This window comes from Cololabis saira, chromosome 19 (genome assembly GCF_033807715.1).
Source record: "Cololabis saira isolate AMF1-May2022 chromosome 19, fColSai1.1, whole genome shotgun sequence".
NCBI lineage: Eukaryota > Metazoa > Chordata > Actinopteri > Beloniformes > Belonidae > Cololabis > Cololabis saira.
In genome coordinates, this window is record NC_084605.1 from 16623987 (window position 1) to 16646020 (window position 22034).

The 22034-nt window shown below is 45.0% G+C and overlaps 1 protein-coding gene across 5 annotated transcripts in view; it reads right to left on the reverse strand.

The window, feature by feature from the left end:
* LOC133418830 (rho GTPase-activating protein 44-like) overlaps nucleotides 1–22034 on the reverse strand; it is a 119664-nt gene that overhangs the window by 13940 nt on the left and 83690 nt on the right. For 3 of the 5 annotated variants that reach the window (XM_061707691.1, XM_061707688.1, XM_061707689.1), the window contains exons 12-17: nucleotides 19522–19603; nucleotides 19357–19437; nucleotides 17431–17544; nucleotides 16092–16183; nucleotides 15788–15968; nucleotides 474–491 (exon numbers count right to left, since the gene is read on the reverse strand). In XM_061707691.1, coding sequence (XP_061563675.1) covers nucleotides 474–491; nucleotides 15788–15968; nucleotides 16092–16183; nucleotides 17431–17544; nucleotides 19357–19437; nucleotides 19522–19603 — 568 coding nt within the window. The remainder of the gene's footprint in view (nucleotides 1–473; nucleotides 492–15787; nucleotides 15969–16091; nucleotides 16184–17430; nucleotides 17545–19356; nucleotides 19438–19521; nucleotides 19604–22034) is intronic. The other 2 variants (XM_061707692.1, XM_061707690.1) reach the window with 1 other exon arrangement.

Below are 22034 nucleotides of genomic sequence, written 5' to 3' on the forward strand. Positions count from 1 at the left end.
CCAAAGTCAAAGTTAGTAATTGGATCTGTGTGAGATCATACTCACGAGGAGTTGGATGCCACCGTCATGTCGAAGCTCAAATGAAGTTGGTTTGGCCAACTTACTTTCACTGAACAGCTTTTATTATGACAAGAAAACAGCATGTAGCCTCACTATGACATAAACTAGAACTACTGTAAGTAACAAGACTAAGTAACAAGATGTTTTATTGACAATCAGAACAAGTCTGACCAATTTAAGAAACTGCAAAGGCGCCTGTATGGAAACAGAGTAAAAGGCCTGCATCTTGTTCATGCTCTTATTTTCCCTCCCACTCTGTTGAGACATTGAACTATTGGAGTCCAAACATGTCACTTCAAACACAGACTTGAAAAATACTTTTAAATGAAATTGACGGGAACAATGGACAGACAGAACAGAGGACAGACGGACTGATGAGGTCGATAAGTGGAGGAAAAGAAGCAATACTGTACCTTTGTATTTTCCTAATGCTGCTTTATCAAATCAGAGAGAAGCACAGGTGAGGTCAGGAGCAAATATCATGAAAGACAAACTTCTTGTGCTTGCTAACCACAGTATGTCCTTTTCAAAGAAGCCGAAAAGCTTTAATAAACGGAACTTTTAAGAGCCACGATGGAGGACCAGCAGAGGAGATTAGGGGGACAGGTTTAACGCGGGGCTGGAAGGGACGACAGTCACGCTGAATGTAATGAGGGGGTGAAACGTGCTCTCCCTCAAGTGTTTCAATGACATAAAACCCAGAGAGAAAATGACTGCTCTATTTAGCTCTAATTAGGTCCACGTCTCCCTAATGGGTACGACATAATCCCCCAAAAAAGGAAAAAAAAGTGAGAAATTTCCTGCAGCTCCGATCACTTCTTCTTAACTGTTGTTTCTCAGCTGAGGCGACGTGCTTCTGGAGGTAATCTAAGCGCCCTGTACTAAGAGGTTATTTTATTTATGTTATATCGATACTAATGCTCCAAATCTCCATCAGTAAAAATATGAAACACTTGAAATACGTCTACTTATTCAAAGGCTTCTTTTTATTTGTACCAAAGACAGGATTATGTGTGGACGTAGTGAATTATTTGTCTTAGATCCTTCAGAGTAGGTTAACGTAGCTTTCTGCAGTTCAAGTTCCCTCTCCTGATGGTTATTGTCGGTCCCAGTCGCTCCAGGTAGCCATGCTAGTTAAATGTCACCTAGAATAATGAACATATAAAGCTCACTCCACATCAGAGATGCTTTCGGACAGCGGAAACCTTTTAGATGCTTTTAAAGCTACTGGAGGCACTTTCTCTTCTTGTTGTATCCACAGCCGAGGAGCTGAGGCTCATTATATTACTACATAATGGGCCGCATTATAAATAGTTCATAAAACTGCTTTCATGGGGTCTTTTATTCATTAGCTTTAGTAGGGGCAGGATCTTTCCTCGGATGCAAGAGCCGTCTGTGAAACACTGTGCAGTCGTGGTAAAGACAGTGTAATGTCCTGTATGTCAGGGTGAATACATGGTGATTGGTTGGACATTGGAGTCCACCACTGCAAACAAAATACTAAAAGTTGGCCATGAAGAAAAAAACAGCTCTTAACAAGAGCTTCTGAAAAACAAGACTCAGAGGACTAGCGGTGGATCTCGTTGAGACTGTGGCGATAGATGTCAGGGGTGAAAAGTGCGCAGTCAGGGTGAGAGTATGGTTAGCATCAGGGTTCCATTTAGATGCAAAATGGCTTTTATATTGTAATATGTCTTGTGTTATGACTCCCATCAGCCTAGGCAGGGGCGGGGCTTCAGGGGGGGCTGGGGGGCGGGCGGTACTCCCCCGGCCCGGGGCCCAATGGGGCCCCTGAAGCAGCAGGCCTTGCCCGCGAGATTTCTTTTTTTTTTTTTGTAGCACCACTTGGTTCATATTAGGTATAAAGCATTGTATAATATGTTGTGCTGAGATTTTCACACTCACAATTAACATTAAAACAAAAAATTGCAAGTGAATCTCCAAATGTATTTTGGGTAAAATCGTTGGTCATCAACAGCCATCTATCAACGTCATACGTCATCATCGACCACTTGTCAACAGAGCGCAGTAACCCTACAGCCTAAACATGAGCGGGAGTTAGAAACACAAAAGTGGAGCGATAAAACGCAAAGAAAAAGAAAAAAGGGAGCAAGAAATAGCCAAATTGACCAAGCTAGACGCATATTTTGTTCGCCCTAATCGTCCTCCTGTGGGAGATGAACCTGACGTTGTTAGCAGCGATTCATCCTCGGGTCCGAGCTCCGAATCGACTCATGAGACGAGAGGCTCCAGGCTGCAAAGGGCCCGGTCAAATGCCCCGCCCCCCGGCCCGGCTCTGATATGTTCCACTACTGAGCCTTGGTGTATGCTACGGTGTCATTTACAACCATGGAATCTGACTGCTTCTTCATGAGACTGGGCTGAGGGTGAACTGTCTAGGAGCTCTTCATCCTCAGACTTTAAAAATTGTTTTAGACAGCTGCTAATTTATTCCACTAAACTTGTACAACAGCAACTTGTGCAACAATCACACTTGATTCTACCAGAAATTACTCAGTGACGACAGTTATTTTCTTAAAAATGTTCAGCATTATTACTCTCAACAAAGCTGTGGGTTTTATTATTTGACCCATATAAAATTGTGCCAAAAGATTGACACAATTTCCTGCTATATTTATGAAATGCCTGCTATGGATACAGAAGAAAATCCCCCTTTTTAACTGGGTTTACAGCTGGGTTCCTGGCAGCTGGTTTACGGTATCGTGTCAGCCCCTGGACTCCGCCCCACTCTTCCAGAGTGGGTTCAGGCACCGCCTCAGCTGCAGAGCAGATGCAGCACGATGAGGAGTTCGGTAGACATACAGATGGGCAAGCTGGATATCTCTGCTCATAGTTCGGTGTCTGGTGTTGCAGTTCCTTGAAAATGTGAACCACTCAGTGAACAACATTGATGTAATGACTTCAGCAGTCCCAAGAAAAGTGACAGGGTTGGAGTTAACGGGCACTTCAAACACTCAAATATATGATCTTCTTTTTCATTGTATGTCCCTTTTATGCTAATGTCATTCACGCCAGACCAAAGTCAAAGCAGAGCAAGCCTTTCAAGTGTGGAAGTGAAGCCAGGCCCCGGTCCGCTGATATGTTTTATATTCTTCCCCCATTCTGTGATATTATTTTCTTACATTTTTCTGTTCTAAATTTCAATTTTGTTCCATTTTTATATTCTTCCACCATTCTGTTATATTTTTCTATTCTATTTTTATGCACCTTCAGAATGGCGCCTGCAATTTCGTTGTATAGTCTGACTGTGCAAAGACAATAAAGGCTTTGAACTTGAACTTTGAACTTCGAAAAACAGTAAATAATCAATATTTTGTAATAGTAATATGTTCCTGGAGCAACCAAAGACTTTTTCTTTCCCCTGTTACAAACTGATCTCATGGTAAAAGTTCCGCATACACATCTTTGGTTCTTTTACATATGGTGATTAGTTGTGTGAATGTTTTTACGTGAGTTCTTTTTTTGCTCCTGAAAACTTTTTCAAACTTGAGGAAAAACAACAAAAACAGCAGCACATAATTCAAGCATGCCACACCCAATAATGTCACCTAAAGTAAATGAAGTGGTAAAAGAAAAGACAGAACTACTGTATGTAACGTTGGCCAAGATAATCCGGTGTTCTCTGTCCCAAGAAACTGTCAGGGGGTAGATAAGAAGAACAAAAAAAAAACAAGACAGAGAAATAAACAGATGAAAAAAAAAGAGAAAAAGAAGGAAGACAAAGAACAAAACAAAACAAAAAACTAAACAGAAGGCCATGAGAGGGGAATCCAAACCCTTAGTCAGTACAGAAAACATCTCGTTGAGCAATCTCTAAGAGCGAAGGGGGGGTGAAACCTTCCAGTTAAGCTAAATCCTTTTTTTGGCTGCTTACATGCCTGTTTTGAGAACCGGTTTACAGTGGTGTGGCAGGGTGGAGGAGCTGCAGCCACTCAGGCTGATTAGGGCACAGGTGGGCCCAATCAGCCTCTCCACTCTGCCAGCCTTCATAAGGCATGGCTGCCCAGCAGCAAGGGTCAGACTGAGGCTGTGGAGCTGCTGTGAAGGTGCTTCTGCACTGTGTGTGGTGTTTGTGGGTAAATAAAGAGGGTCTGCATTAAACTCTGTGTCTCTCCATCCTTCGGTCGGGCCCCCGTAGCATCCACCCTGCTACATCTGGCGCCCAACGTGGGGCGCGAAGGATGGAGGAGAGAGGCATGGAGCGGGCCCTGGACACGCTCGCCCGGGCCATGGCGGGCATGGCGGCCGCCTTCCGGGACCAGGGCGAGCGGCAGCTGGCCGCCATAGAAGCCCTGGTGGCCGCGGGGCGACCCACCCCTGCACCCCGTCTGAGGGCCGCCGCAGCAACGCGGGAGGAGCTGGCGGCGCCGCAGCTGAGAGGCCGGGAGGCAGAAGCTGCGGGCCGCCAAGCGACGGCTCCCGAGGCGGCGGGACCCGCGGAGCGACCCATCCCTGCACCCCGTCTGAGGTTCGCCGCGGCAGCGCTGGTGGCGCTGCAGCCGACCGGCCGTGAGGCAGTAGCTGCAGGCTGCCAGGCGACGGCTCCGGAGACGGAGGCGGAGTTGGCGGGGGAGGCGGCTTCGGAGGTGCAGCCGCCAGCGACGGCGGGTCCCGCGGAGACGGGGCCGGACCTGCGGCCAGAGCAGAGTGTGGGGGAAGAGGCGGTCCTGGAGGCGGACCAGCAGCCCGCGGAGGTGAAGGAGGCAGTCGTGCGCGCACCGGGTGGCCCGGCCCCGAGCGCATCCTCCACGGCGGGCGGGCCGACGCCGGGGGCGACCACCCCGACCGTTCCGCGGCTCAGGCCGACGCCGTGGGCGACCACCCGACCAGGAAGCCCAGAGGGTTCCTCTCCCGCTCCGAGGGGGCAGGGGGGGGAGTAGGCTCGGCCGGATGGACCCCGGCTCGAGGTTGGCGTTGGGGGTGTGTGGCAGGGTGGAGGAGCTGCAGCCACTCAGGCTGATTAGGGCACAGGTGGGCCCAATCAGCCTCTCCACTCTGCCAGCCTTCATAAGGCATGGCTGCCCAGCAGCAAGGGTCAGACTGAGGCTGTGGAGCTGCTGTGAAGGTGCTTCTGCACTGTGTGTGGTGTTTGTGGGTAAATAAAGAGGGTCTGCATTAAACTCTGTGTCTCTCCATCCTTCGGTCGGGCCCCCGTAGCATCCACCCTGCTACATCTGGCGCCCAACGTGGGGCGCGAAGGATGGAGGAGAGAGGCATGGAGCGGGCCCTGGACACGCTCGCCCGGGCCATGGCGGGCATGGCGGCCGCCTTCCGGGACCAGGGCGAGCGGCAGCTGGCCGCCATAGAAGCCCTGGTGGCCGCGGGGCGACCCACCCCTGCACCCCGTCTGAGGGCCGCCGCAGCAACGCGGGAGGAGCTGGCGGCGCCGCAGCTGAGAGGCCGGGAGGCAGAAGCTGCGGGCCGCCAAGCGACGGCTCCCGAGGCGGCGGGACCCGCGGAGCGACCCATCCCTGCACCCCGTCTGAGGTTCGCCGCGGCAGCGCTGGTGGCGCTGCAGCCGACCGGCCGTGAGGCAGTAGCTGCAGGCTGCCAGGCGACGGCTCCGGAGACGGAGGCGGAGTTGGCGGGGGAGGCGGCTTCGGAGGTGCAGCCGCCAGCGACGGCGGGTCCCGCGGAGACGGGGCCGGACCTGCGGCCAGAGCAGAGTGTGGGGGAAGAGGCGGTCCTGGAGGCGGACCAGCAGCCCGCGGAGGTGAAGGAGGCAGTCGTGCGCGCACCGGGTGGCCCGGCCCCGAGCGCATCCTCCACGGCGGGCGGGCCGACGCCGGGGGCGACCACCCCGACCGTTCCGCGGCTCAGGCCGACGCCGTGGGCGACCACCCGACCAGGAAGCCCAGAGGGTTCCTCTCCCGCTCCGAGGGGGCAGGGGGGGGAGTAGGCTCGGCCGGATGGACCCCGGCTCGAGGTTGGCGTTGGGGGTGTGTGGCAGGGTGGAGGAGCTGCAGCCACTCAGGCTGATTAGGGCACAGGTGGGCCCAATCAGCCTCTCCACTCTGCCAGCCTTCATAAGGCATGGCTGCCCAGCAGCAAGGGTCAGACTGAAGCTGTGGAGCTGCTGTGAAGGTGCTTCTGCACTGTGTGTGGTGTTTGTGGGTAAATAAAGAGGGTCTGCATTAAACTCTGTGTCTCTCCATCCTGTCGGTCGGGCCCCGTGGCAGCGAGACCTGCTACAAGTGGAAAGGACGGGTCGGTGTCCTTTCAGAAGAGCCAAAGATTGCTATGGTACAATCTGGTTGAATATTTATTTTACATTGCCTAGAGCAGGGATTGTGGCGGTATTGCAGGTGGTCCGTGAAATTGTAAATGGAAAACAATAATTTTATAACAAAAGGTACAAATAAAAATAGACACTGGTGCAAATAAATAGCCTATATAGGCCCATACTCTTATTTAAAAGCAAGGTGCAAAATAAAACAAACATCCCCAAAAGCATTGGTCCCCGAGTTGCTTCTTGGTTATAATGGTGGTCCCTGGGACAAAACCAGTTGAAAACCTCTGGCCTAGAGAACCAATTAAATATTTCACACCAAAAACTGTCCAATGCTGAGCAGAACCGGAACAAATGTGCCTTCAGCTCTGCCACATATATCACACACGGGAGACACTGAATCAAATATTCGATTAAATCTAGTTTGGGAGTGCTGCGGTCTGTGTGTGACTAAAAGTGAATCAACTGATATCTGGAGGTAACAGAACACTCACATATGTGACAGCCCCTCCTGCCCTACTTCGTCTGACAGGGGTTCCTAGTTCTCGTGCCCATGTGCCCCTGAGACGAAAGGTGGTTGCTGGTGCCTCAAAAGCACCAATGAAGCGAGAGATCTAATGTTTTGAGTAGGGATGCCCCGATACCATTTTTTTCACACCGAGTACGAGTATGAGTATTTTAATTTGTGTACTTGCCGATACCGAGTACCGATACGATACTTCTACCACAAAAATAATTAGGCTAAAAATGCAATGAAAAATGCAATGAATTGGAAGACAGAAGTTTTATTTGCAACAGATAAATTCAATAAAAATAAATAAAATGAGTAGAATAACTATTTTATTTTGTTCTCATCTTTCAGGCAAGAGGCGTCTTCTAAGGATGTGACACGGCCCTCATGGTCCAGCGTTTGCTCTTCCACCAACTCCACCAGCTCCCTTTGAGAGCTCAAACTTATCCAACCTGTTGTTCTATATCAGGGCTCACCAACTATATTTGTCAGAGGGCAAGAATTTTACCAGACAGTCACCTTGGGGGCCGGACCCTCAAATAAAAATTAAATACAAATAAAATGTTGGCATAACATTATTATTTGATGTTTATTGTTTATATATTTTTTCCATTTCATTACAAAACTGAAGGCATTTTTAGCCTTTATGAGTAAGTCGCCTATCACCTATTCCACAGTCATCCACCAGGAGTGATAGAAATATTTTGCCTCAACTCAATTAAGTCAACTTTATTTATAGAGCACTTGAAAAACAAACACCAGAGAAGTGATAGGAAAAGGCCTCTTAACGCAGGTAAAATGGCACTCTCTTTTTTTTAAAAATATTTTTATCCCGGTTTTTTCCCCATTTTATCACCCAGTGCTCCTATCTAAGTAACAATCCTGGGCATTGCCTTCCTCTACCAACCCCAGGAGGGCCCTGCACTGAGCTCAGGTCTCCTCCTTAACCTGAGGAGTGAGCAGGCCGCATCTTTTCACCAGACAGGGTGGGGCTTCTCCGGCCAGACGTAGCGTGTGGAAGGATCACGTTATTCCGGCCAGATCCTCCCCCCCCCCATCTGGCGCCCCGGTTGGCCAGAGGGGGCATGTATAGCCCAGGACTGTGTGCATGTTTTTGTGAGGGGTAGCTCACATTGCTACCCAAGGGGTAAAATGGCACTCTCAAAGGCCATGAAACGAAAAGTAGATGTGGAAAACAGATCCTTTAAACATGACTGAAAAGTCTCTGGACTGAAAAGTTCGCATTTATCATGCCAACCTTCCCAAATGGGTCACCTGTATGCCTCATTTGCAACGAAAGTGTTGCTGTTGCAAAAGAATATAATCTTCGCCGTCACCACAACACTAAACATACAAATTTCAAGGATTCATATCCTGAGCTGTCAGAGGCCCGTCAGAGAAGAATCCAGTCGTGGGCCAGATTGGACGGTTCGGTGGGCCGGATTGGGCCCGTGGGCCGCCAGTTGATGATCACTGTTCTATACCATTTTGGAGAATGGATGCGCAGAGCAGCATAGCTTTGAGTCTGTACAATAAATTATAATGTATGGGTCTAAATTTAAAATATTTTGCACATAGAACAAAAAGATTGTCTTCTTACAGTTACTCAAATGGCAACTGAATGCGCCAGCTTCATTTCACCTCTCCTTTGAAGCCTCACTCTGGTTCAGATGAGTGTTTTTGTACTGAAAGCTGAGCTCTATCGATCCATCCCACTCAGCCCAGGTTTAATTAGCTTGGCTACTGGTGGTCCCTGGGCTGCAGAGCTCAGCCTCCCCATAGGTCCTGATAAGACCTAGGGTGTATGAAAGCTTTAGACACTCAAAGACAGAAAGTTAAAGAAAAAGAGAATGACTGGCTGGTTTTCCTCTAAGTCTCCCCCTCAGTTTGAGGATTGCAGGATTGACTGTTTCACAGACTAAATGTCACCTCCCTGTCTGTATTTATTTTCTTCACTTTCTGTTGTGTTCATGACCTTATGCTTGAGAGAAGATGATACAGAAACTGTGAATAAACCACAATAAGCTACAATCATGCTCCCCAGGCACTGGAAAAATGGCAGCCCACTGCTCCTAGTGTAATTACTGATGAGTTAGAAGCAGAGGACTAATTGCAGTGTGTTTCATGAGCTAAATACTGACAAAGGAAGATTATTATATGTATATACAAACTTAGCATGTTCAAGGTTACAACTGTACAGAAAATCTGTTGGAAGCATCACAAATGGTTGTTCTACATATTGTATTGTAATATGCATTAATATACGCACGCACGCACGCACGCACGCACGCACGCACGCACGCACGCACGCACGCACGCGTGCCAATGCCAAACAACCCTACCGAGGCTCCTGTTTGTTAAATTGATCAATTGTTAAATTGCCAATGTCTTTTTTCTTCAAACTTCAGTCATCCAATCCACCTAGCAAGAGCCAAGGTTGTTTGGCATTGGCAGAGAAGTATTGGCATTTTCTTCATGGCTCCAACCCACATCCTCAGCTCTGCTGCTCATCAAATCCATGTTTCCTACAAATGTGTTACCATATAAAAGGTAAATAAACAGGCTTTCAAACAGTAAAGTATTTTTTGCCAAGAAGCATGGTTACAACAAAGAAATAATCTACCAAACACACATTTCCTTACTTTTTGTACTTTTTTTTGTTATATATAACATATTGCAGCACAACTAAACCAGCTGCTAACAGACAGGACCACCCCAGTGTGGTTAACCCCAGGTTCCATGGTGCTCATTTTCAAAGGGACAAACCCATCCAATTAATGGCCAATTACCTGCCTCTGTGCAGCATTAAAGCTCCTGTCAAAAATGGTAGTAGCCAGGATAAGTATTAGTCAACACATGACCGCATCCCCAAAAGAACCACCAGAATAGCCAAGCACCAACTGCTGGTCAACAAGACAGTCACCAAAGACTGCAAGATAAGGAAAACCAACCTGTGCACTGCCTGGATTGACTATTAAAAAGCCTATGACTGAATGCTGAACACACTCAAGTGCTTGGAGCTGTACAACAACAACAGAGCACTGAAAGCCTTCATCAAAAACTGAATGGGACCATGGAAAACAACTCTATTAAAACGCTAAAACCAACTCAAAGTATATAGTTGCTTTGTCCGCACTGCTGATCTGCGTAGGCCTGAACTCTCTGCCAGATCATTGCAAAGTGTGACTATGGAAAGAGTTTCTCATTTGGCAGACTTACGAGTGAGGAAGAACAATCTAGCCAGACGTGGGAGACCCCAGCATTGAGTTCTATGCCAATTAAATAAATACGGAAAGAAAAACGTGTAAGGTCCCTAAAAAGACGATGTGTATGGTTGACTTGTATTGATATGAAAGTACAAAGATGCAGTTAGATGTGAGGTGGATAAGTTTTAGAGAAGTTAGGAGAGGAGATCTTCCAAGGAGAGATATGTCTTCAAGAGGTTTTTGAAAGGAGAAGGAAACCCATGCTCTGATAGTACCTGGTAGCTCGTTCCACCAGCATGAACGTATGAGAACAGTCTGAACTGCCTTGTGTGTAGGGGTGGCAGTGCCAGACGGCATTCAATAGAGGAACATAATGAATGGAGCATAAGGCTTAAGAAATAACTGGGTGCAGACCCAGAAGTCACTTTTGGCACTTTTCCACTAGTACCTACTCGGCTCTACTCATCTCAACTCGGCCTGGTTTCTTTTCCATAACAATTCAGCACCTGGAGCAGAAGTAGGCGGGTTGGAGGAAGCTGCTGTGACGTATTTGATTGTGTGATCTAAACAAAGAAGACAACAACACTAAAGATGTAGAACATGGAGGAGATGATATATGTGCTGCTGGGTCTGTGACTTGTGTTCAATATCAAGTTAAAAATGAGAGTGAGAGAAGCTTCAAGCGGTGACGCTTTTTAATTTATCTAGTTTGTCTCAGCGCTGCTGAAAAGTCTGTTGGTAGCCGCGAGCAGCTATGAAGTGACAGAGCTTCTGGTAGATTTGGTCGTTCCTTAACGTCTAGATCCCTTTTTAATTCTCTCCTCAGCCACCAGGTTTATTAACATTTGCACCTCAGAGTTGGATCACCAAACAGACTTTTGCCATGCCATTGCCTGTCGAATAAAATGAACAAGAAGCCGCGAGTCGCTCTTTCGCTGATTTCGGCCTCCTGACTCAGATGTCTGACGGCCCCGCCCCCCGACCAATCGGTGGCCTGTAGTGTGATGACGTCAGATCCAGCCCGACTCAGCTGCTTAGAACCTCGGCAGAATAGTTACAGAAAAAGTATCTACTCAGCACGTTAGACCCCTAGTGGAAAAGCGCAAAACCAAGGTGAGTCGAGTCAGGCTGAGTAGGTGCTAGTGGAAAAGCGTCATAAGGCCAGCATGACTTGACTTGAACTTTCTTGAGGTGACTAGAGCAAAGACAAAAGGGCCTGGAACCAAGCCTTGTAGCGCTCCTGGAAAGCCAGTGAAGTATGAATGTTTGCTTTTGTTAAATGAGTTCCTTGTGAGATAAGATTGAAAATCAGTAGGCTTTGCCCAAAATGTATATTTTGTCAGTGAAAAGCAACTCAAAGGTCAAGTAGGATAAAAACTGAGGATTGGTCTTAAAGCCTCCTGGGTAGGAGGAGGATAGCGGAGGATAGCGGAGGATAACTGGTTGTCTGAGCAGGTCAGAGAACTGGCTACTGATAGCTGCCACCTTCTTAGTGAGAAAGAGGCAAAGTTGTTAACTGAGAGCCGAGTGAGTGGTGGTGTCTGTGGAAGGTTAAATAGTGATTTGAAGGTGGAAAATACTTTCCACGTGTCAAAGTTTCTGCTAAATTTGTTATAAAAAGCAATTTTGGCAGCTTTTATGTTGGATCCAAAGGTAGATAGGAAAGTCTGATAACTCAAGCTCAGCAGGGTTATTCCATTTATGACATTTTTCCTGAGCAGCTGTGAGAGAGGTGCACAGCTTCTGGAGGTATCTGTAATGGCCCTTTTCCACTAGTACCTACTCAGCGCGCCCCGGCTCGGGACGCCTCGTCACGGGACGCCTCGTCACGCCTCGTCCCGCCTCCACCCGCTTTGTCCTCATTTGTTTTTCGACACCCAGGTGAGAAGTGGGCGGGATGGGGTGAAGCTGCTGTGACCAAACAGACGTTTGAGCTGTATAATAAAATCGCCACGAGCCGCGAGTCGCAAGTCGTTCTCGCGCTGACTCAGCATGCTCAGAACCTCGGCAGAACAGGTACAGAAAAAGTATCTACTTGGCCAGCCTTTACCCGTCTCGGCCCGTAGTGGAAAAGCGCAAGACGGGGGCGTGGCGAGTAGAAGCGCGCAGAGTAGGTACTAGTGGAAAAGGGCCATTAGTCATGGCTGACGTACACTGGGGCGAGCAGGTTTTGTGGATCGTAGACAGAGTTATCAGGGCCAGAGCTCCGAGTGGAGCAGAGAGAGTGAGAGGACAGTTCTGGTAGACAAAGAGTGAAATGAATGACGTGGTGGTCGGAGACCCGGAGAGCTGTGACTGTAGCTCCTTTTCCATCCGCAGGTAACCCATGTTTAACGCATGTCGCCTGTCACTTTTACATTGACCGACTCGGGGGGGCATGTCGAGCTGCCCCGCGAATAACTCGCCACATCCCGGCTAAAAAACACTCATCCTGAAGCTCATCCTGATGCTCATCCATGCTGGTGGTTTTTAGGAAAGGCAAGGCAAGTTTATTTATATACTGTAGCACAATTCAACACAAGGTAATTCAAAGTGCTATACATCAACATTAAAAGCGGCAAGACACACTTAAAATATAAACAAAAATAAAATGATAAGAGGTAAAATAATAGAAAGCACAAGTTAAAGTAAGGGCAGTAGAGTACAGCAGGTACATCTCGTTCTTAAAATGGCAAGAATTACGTTTCTATACGGTCAAAACGTACAAAGACCAGGTCAAATACAGTATTAAAAGTAATGTGTAACAATTTGTACGGTGAATTAAACCAATTTAACAATTCTATGCCACAATGCCTGTTTCCAGGTCTTATTTCACACAACTGACGAGAATTACGTTTCTATACGGTTAAAACGTACAAAGACCGGGTCAAATATAGTATTACAAAAGTAATCTGTAACAATTCAAATGGTGAATTAAACCAATTTGACAATTTTACGTCACAATGCCTGCATTCAGGGCTTATCCATAACTTCGCACGGTTTTCAGAAAGTATTTAATTTAAGAGAACACTTAAATAACAAATACAATGAAATAAAATGATAAGAAAAGAGGTAAAATAATAAAAAGCACAAGTTGTTAAAAATTAAGGGCAGTAGAGTACAGCAGGTAAGTATTTAATTTAAGAGTACGCTTCAGTAAACAGTAATGTTTTTAGGCCTGGTTTAAAGGAGCTGACAGTTGGAGCAGACCTCAGGTCTACAGGAAGTTTGTTCCACCGGTGAGGAGCAGAATAACTGAACTGCCTCACCTTGCTTGGTTCAGGTTCTTGGGAACCACAACAAACCAGATCCAGAAGACCTAAGGGGTCTGGGAGCTTCATAGGAACTAACAGATCAACCATGTATTTTGGTCCAAGACCATTCAGTGCTTTGTAGACCAGCAGTAAGATTTTCAACTCTATCCTTTGACTCACTAGAAGCCAGTGTAGTGATTTCATGACCGGTGTAATATGGTCCAGTTTCCTTGTATTTGTAAGGACTCTGGCAGCAGCGTTCTGGATCAGCTGCAGCTGCCTGATAGATTTCTTGTTAAGGCCTGTAAAGATGCCATTGCAATAATCCAACCTACTGAAAATGAAAGCATGAATAAGTTTTTCCATGTCTTGTTTAGACAGAATCTCCTTAATTCTAGCAATGTGGTAATAAGCAGATTTAGTGAATAACTTGAAGTTCAGGTCTGAGTCAATAATTAAACCAAGATTTCTGGCTTGATTTGTAGCTGTCAATGACATGGAGCCAATGTGAGCGCTGATCTTTTCCCTTTCATTTTTAGGGCCAAAAATGATCACCTCTGTCTTTTCTGCATTTAGCTGGAGAAAATTCTGGCACATCCACTCATTGATTTGATGAATACAGTTACTCAATGAGTATGGTAGGAAATGTTGTGATGTTCCATAATCTGAGCTAGGGGTAACATAGATTTACACCCGTCTGACGGCGTATAAATCCTGCTGATGTGGGGACAACACTAGGGATGCCCCGATACCATTTTTTTCACACCGAGTACGAGTATTTTAATTTGTGTACTTGCAGATACGATAGTATCGATACGATACTTCTACTACAAAAATAACTAGGCTAAAAATGCAATGAATTGGAAGACAGGTTTTATTTGCAACAGATACATTCAATAAAAATAAATAAAATGGGTAGAATAACTATTTTAAACAAAAAATAATCTTTCTGTGTAAATAAAAAGTCTCCACACAACGCAATCCCTACGCAATCAATGCTGAGCATCTTAAATTTGCTTGCCATATGTTTCACTGGATTTCTAGTACACAGTGTTTTACCTGATTCTATTTTATCTGTTTCATTAAAGATAAAGTGGGTAAACTCAATAGCTCAGAAAACTGTAGGCCTATTGCCTTAACTAGTACTTTATCTAAAATTCTGGAGAAAATGTTATTGAATAGACTGGAACACTATATTTTAACATCTGATAACCAATTTGGGTTCAAACGAGATCATGGCACTGATTTGTGCATATTTGCCTTAAAGGAAATAGTTGATAAATATAGGAAACTAAACACCACTAATTGTATGTGTTTTATCGACGCCTCAAAAGCGTTTGACCGTTTTAACCATGAAAAGTTATTCAGCAAATTGAGTGTGAGAGGTGTTCCTGGTTACTTTGAATTCTGGTTTACCGGTATGCACAGCAGACTATGAGAGTTCAGTGGGGAAGCTCTGTATCTGCTCCATTCCCTGTTACCAATGGTGTTTGGCAGGGAGGGATTTTGTCACCGGTCCTGTTAAATATTTATCTGCAGGACCTTTCTCTGCAGCTGAATAAGTGTGGAACAGGCTGTATGATAGGTGATGTACTTTTCAACCACTTAATGTACGCGGATGATCTGGTTATTTTCAGTCCATATAGTGCTGGCCTCCAGCACCTGCTGAGGACATGTTCTCAGTACGGGTCTGAATATGATATTAAATTTAACACAAAGAAAAGTAATATGATGATTGTCCGTAGCCGGAGAGATAGAAAGTTAGCTTTTCCTGACTTCTTTCTGGCAGATTCTGCCCTCACCGAGTGTGACGAGGTGAAATACCTTGGTCATTGTATGACTAATGATCTCTCTGATGACAGAGATATTTACAGACAGTGTCGAAGGATGTATGCCCAAGCTAATATGCTGCTGCGCAAATTCAGCATGTGCTCGGTGGATGTTAAAATTTCTGGACACTGTGGTGGCTAACAAACTCCAAAGGAGAGCAGTATTGATAGACGCAGCAATCCCAAGCAACAGCAACACCAAGAGGAAGGAACAAGAGGAGCTGGAAAATGATCAATGGTTTAAGGAAGAAATGGAGCGGTTGTGAAGGTGAAGGTATCAGTGGTGCCAGTGGTAGTTAGAGAGCTGGAAGCTGTGGCCGCCACGCTGGGAAGGTGGCTTCAGCAGATCCTGGGAACAACCTCAGGGACCTCATGCTCTCTCTACATACATGTACAGTATATCTATTACAGAACAGAAGCAGGTTTCCTTCATTTGCCAGATCCCGGTTTTCCAATGCTCCTGTGAGCCTTGCTGCCTGTTTTAGAGGAATCTGTTGTTTGAACCTCTCTGACATTCTGTCCCACTTCTGTCCAGCAGCAAATTATGATTGACACTTGATTTAATTCGGACATCCATTTGTCTTAGGTGGGATCCATTGAAACACTGCTCTCATTGGCTGCTACTATTTGGTTATAATTACCCGAACTGCTGCTCAAAGTGTTGAAGCACAGTCTGAGTAGAGAAAGGAGAGTCATACCCATCCTTCTTATAGAACTCCAGCATCATGTTGTCCGTGGCGACGCTCAGCGGCCGTCGGCTCTGGTCGTTCTGCTTGCGATCGATCTGATCCATATCTGGAGACGGCATTGAGCTGTAGTTGGCGTTGTGGTTGGTGTGGACGGGGCTGCCGTAGTTGCCTGTGACATTGAACTCGATTTCTATGAAAGATGAAAGGAAACAATGACAGACGCATTTCGTCGTGTTCACTTGCAGCTTGTCTAGATTCAGGCTAGAATGAGGAAAAAGGCTCCGTATTGTCTGTTTCTTCTTGCACTCCTCACCTCCTGGGAAAAACCAGTCGGCATGCTGGATGATCGGCTCAATTATGCCGACGATCTGCAAGGAAACTGTGGTCATCATCTCAGTTATATTGCTGCAGTGGGAAAAAAGAGGAAACAGGCCTTTTATGCTGGAAAGTAGTGCAGTTCAAAAGTAGCCGTTTGTGTTACATTTTTTTTACACTCAGAAGGTGATTAACACATTTTCATGGTATCACTGAAGCATTACACGGAGAAAATTAAAATCGCTTTGGATGTGTGGGCTATTAAACTCCTAATTAAAAGTTATAGAGTTCTGCAAAGTTGAAGATTTACGCAGAGATATGAAGGTGTCCTTCAGCATTTCAGTCTGCTTAGTCATCATTATGATAAATATACCGTTTTATAAGAACTGTTTTCTGGAGATATGCTGGAGCCTCGAGTGCACAAAAAAAACTAAGCTGAAATGAGAGAATGTCTACAGTCTGCCTGCTTCAGAGATTAAACGAATGCATTCAAAGTATTTCAGAGCTGAGCAGAGGGAGCTACATGATAAAACCAGCTAAATACACAGTAAAGGCAAAGAGAAGCAGACTCTTTGCTCAAATCTTCGGAGTAAGATCCTTTCCGGCTCCCAATTACCTGGATACTTACTTTGATTCATACATTGATTAACACCTCAACATTTTAAAATTTGTTTTATGATCTGAATTCTTAATTACAAGATGTGAGTAGAAACTGCCCCGCGAGTAAATCGGTCAATGTTTCATTGATGCAAAGTGTTGCCTGAGATCCTCGGGAGGGACTCCAAAACCCCGATTAAAAACCATATCACTCAGACGTGATCAGCTGTAGGAGATCCCACATCTTTGTCTCTTTTAAAAGCGCAACTTTATTTCAGTCGTTGTGGTTATGTTTCTCATCTTTTACTTTATTGCTACTTGTTTTGCTTCCTTTTGTCTTGAATTTTGCGTTATTGTCTCAGTCCCACTTAAACTTGATTTGTTTATTACACTTATTGATGTAGTATAGAAGTGCAGAAACCTTTGCACAGGTACTTTCTGTTAAATGCCATATTGTAAAATATTTACAGAGTTTTATTTGAATTGACAAATTATGGATACACACATTCATTAAGTGTGTTTTACCACTTTTGCAGGGGTGTTTTGACATCGTAAACTTACAGACTTCTACAAGAAGTGCATGTGTCCACTACTACATCACCCAACTGGTTTATGAACTGCTATTTAAAAGGTTTTCTTCGAGGTATCACGATGTTGGTGACTTGGGGAGACCAAAGTTTGACGAGATGGCGAAGCTGGAGGGTGAAACATGAATGTGAGATCTGTTCCTGCTGCCTCACCCTTCATTGTGCGTCCACAGTAGGTTGGGTCCGAGGACAATGGCGATGTTTCCGGGCGTCATCTTGTTCTCATCCTGGTATTCAGTCAGCTTGGAGAGGAATTTGATCAAATACCTGTTAATTCAATAAGCAAATCAGTAAGTCAGAGCATTACTTTAAAGCACGTTCACGTAACTTAAAGAAAACTAACAACACCGATGTTCTGAACGCTAATCTCCTTGACATCTCACTCACGGCTACGTGGCTTTGAACAGTTAGATAACCACAAGTTTCCTCATATTTTACCCCCGACTCCGACGTAAAATTGTGATCTGCAACTTTATTTCTGTCACCGTAGCCTACGCTGCAAATCTGAACCTCCCACTGAAGGAATATTTGTAATAGTCCCAACAATGAGGTTGACCGTCGCCTCAGACACCCAAACTTATATTTGCAAGCACGCTCAAAAATGTTGATGCATTTCCTTCAAAGTTAGGAATCATTTGTGTGTCTAAACATTGAGCCATAAATTTGCGGGGATGTGGAAAAGGGCCCCCCGAATGCCCCTGGTTCCTGCATTTGACCTGTACCTTCAATTATTCATAAATTCAAATGTGCTTAAATTCAGAGATTTAATGGACCTTAAAACAGCGAAAGTTATGTTTAAAATCAACAATAAAACACTTCCTGACAGCATTCAGAATCTCTTCCAAAGCAGAGTTAGTCAATATGAACTCAGGGGAACATATATGTTCAGGAAAACGAAGGCAAGAACCAACGTTAAACAACGATGCATCTCAGTAACAGGAGTTAATCTGTGGAACAGCTTAAATACAGAGATGAAAATGTGTAGCACGTTATTACAATTCAAAAGCACCTATAAATACAAAATGATTAATACATATAAACAAAGGGATAATACACATAGGCATGTACCTATGGACATGTGTATGTATATATATATACATATACATGACATATACAGTATGCGTGTGTGTATGGATGCATGTGTATATATATATATATAGCCCTGGAGTCCCGGCTTGTGTGCACCCCTGTGTATATATATATATATATATATATATATATATATATATATATATACTGTATGGAATGATATTAGTAGTAATCACATGTGGAATATGCTGTATGTTTGTGTACAGTTATTTTGTTTATACTCGGGTAACTTCTCATATGGATCTATTTATGTATTTTGTTTCATTCACTAAATCCTAAATGCACTAATTTATAAAAGCTAACATTTTTTTTGTGAAAAGGGTAGGCGTCATAAGCTTAGGCTTCAGTCTACACCTTTTGGTCCTTGGTTTTTAGTTAAAATTATGTATATGTATGTATATATATATATATATATATATATATATATATATATATATATATATATATATATATATATATATATATATATATATACCAAAAATTATATATATTTTTTTGTATTACAATTTGTACACTTGTTTTACACTTGTACTTTGGGTTATTTGTGTTGTGGAAATTGTAAGAACCAATAAACTAAACTAAACTAAACTAAACTAAACAAAAAAGCTTCGGTCACAAGAGGTCACGAGAACAGCTGGAGATATTACTTCTTGTTTCACTGAGAACATTTGGCAAAACAAATCAGTTTTACCTGGATTCAGAATGAAGTCAAGATGTGGGAAGAAAAGTATTTATGTGATGACACCATGCCAAACGTATTTCTGCAGTTACTTATTCCTCCCGACATATCTGACATGCAGGGACATGACATGCAGTGAAGGTCTGACTGCTGAAAGTAAAGCTGGGGAGTGGATGGGGGCCGTCTGAGCTAACATGCTATCATGCTCACTATCCATCGATGAACAGTCACGCCATCGTAGTTGAAGCTTTCAGCTCTGGTTCAGCACAGACGTGAGTCCATCATTGCCAAACATGAAAAGGCTGACTCACTTGAAGTTGCTGTTGTTGGTTGGGGGTAGTTTCTCACACGCGCCGAGCAGAGCCTGCAGCCTCTTCTCTTGATCTTGAATGCTGCGTGACAATAGAAAGGAAATGTTCAGGGGAATAAGTAGCGTATACGTCGGGACAGCGGTGTTAGTGTGGAGCGTTACACACATGGAGGCTTGGATCCAGTCATTGTAGAGCTCAAAGGTCATTAGTGGCTCCGGGAGCTCACGCAGGTACGACTTCAGAGCACCTGAGAAGAGAAGCGCGGCTGTGTTAAGTACATGAACGCATGCAAAAAACAAAAGAATTCCTTCTTCGGTCACAGAGATTTATGTCATATTATCAGGCAGCCTTTTCTGTATTACCCATCTATTTTCCCCCATCCTGGCCACACTACTTTCACCTCTTACAGCTGCTGTCCACTGGACATGACAAACCAGTTGAATTTGAACAGATCCCACAGATTCTGCAAAAAGCCCTTCAGAAAGGCAAGACATTAAAACTTTAGCTGGGCTCATGCCAACAGATCTGTCCAGCATAACCCTGATATCCAACCAAAGTAGACTTTTGATGGAAAAGTTTGTCCCTGCATGAATAGCTCTCGTTACTTTGGTGGTGCATCCAGTAGTTTTAGTTTGGTCTTTAAAAAAATAATAGACTTACTATGCAAGAAGTGAACTTACATTCTTCAGCGAGGTTGTAAAGGCAGTCTACAAAGATTCAATTCTGATTGTTAGGGCAAAGCGCAGAGTTCTCTCTCTCTCTCTCTTTCTCAAATTCAAATTGGCTTTATTGGCATGAATGGTAACCATTGTTGCCGAAAGCATACATATACAGACAACAAACCACAATACAATTAATACATGAAATATTAAGACAATTACAATAAATATTTAACATTAAATAACTAACACATGCATACAATATATATATACAGAACTATTTTACATTAATAGGCAATAAATTAATAGGCTCTCTCTCTCTCTCTAAACATATAAGACAAACACATGAGACTGAACCCTCCAGTGAGTTCCAGTGAGGTGAGTTGGAACGAAGGTGGACACCTGAAACTTGTCTGTGTAGATCTAACCATGCACTTTTATGCTAAACTTATCAGCTGGTAACATCAGGTGTTTCTCTGCACATTCGAAGAAAAGAACTGTAACCTGCATTAAAATGTGACATCAACCGGACGTACCATTGCAATATTTAAATCCCAGTAAAGTTGTGCGTAGTGACTGTTGCAGCGTCCATCATTTCGGGGGGGGGGGGGGGGGGTTACATCATGTTGTTCCTAGTCCACTTTCACATCCTCCAAATAAACACAGAGGTGGAGACGCCTCCACCTCTCATGACCTCCACAGACGCCTCCACCTCTCATGACCTCCACAGACGCCTCCACCTCTTGTGACCTCCACAGACACCTCCACCTCTTATGACCTCCACAGACACCTCCACCTCTTATGACCTCCACAGACGCCTCCCCCTCTCATGACCTCCACAGAAGTCTCCACCACGTATAACCTCCACAGACGCCTCCACCTCTCATGAGTTCCACAGACGCCTCCACCTCTCATGACCTCCACAGACGCCTCCACCTCTTATGACCTCCACAGACGCCTCCACCTCTCGTGACCTCCACAGACGCCTCCACCTCTCGTGACCTCCACAGACGCCTCCACCTCTCGTGACCTCCACAGACGCCTCCACCTCTCATGACCTCCACAGACGCCTCCACCTCTCATGACCTCCACAGACGCCTCCACCTCTCGTGACCTCCACAGACGCCTCCACCTCTTATGACCTCCACAGACGCCTCCACCTCTTATGACCTCCACAGACGCCTCCACCTCTTATGACCTCCACAGACGCCTCCACCTCTTATGACCTCCACAGACGCCTCCACCTCTTATGACCTCCACAGACGCCTCCACCTCTCATGACCTCCACAGACGCCTCCACCTCTTATGACCTCCACAGAAACCCTCCACCTCTTAAAATAAATGACCTTTCGTACATGTAGAGGAGGCTTTTGGTTTTATTTGACAGGATGAACATTTTAAATGCATAATCATATCAGTTCTAAGCTAGTAGTAAATGTAGAATTTAAACTGACCGTTGGCTGATCGTAGTGGTTTTATGGTATTAGTGAAATAACAATTTTATCTTAACATTATTATTTATGCTGCAAAGTTGTTCTTTTTAGCTTGGGGGTCAGCTGAGGTTTTGGAGGCAGCCCTAGTGGTCAGGGGAGTCACTTGCAGTCGATCTTTCTGCTACCGGTCAAGCTTCAACCCAAAGAGTACTAAATTACAATGTTGGCACATGGATGAAGGTCCTTTTTTTCATTTCTGTGGGGTAATTTACTACGAGCAATGCTCACCATTTGTGAATAATCTCTAAATCACCTGGATGTTGTTTTATAACCCTCTCCAGGACAATGTGCAGCAAGAGCTGCATCTCTACGACCGATGCTCATGTCGTTCCCTCTTGGCATTGTGTCAACACACCTGCATTCTCCAGACCAGCAAACTGTCCAAGTGTCCCCTGTAAAATGCACAGCTACTGATCAGCTCATCGGGGCTGCCGAGTGGCAGGAACTGTCTCGTAATCAGCTCCCTACATACCTGGTATTACTTGTTATTGTTGATAATGGCATGGTAACAAGATCAACTAAAATT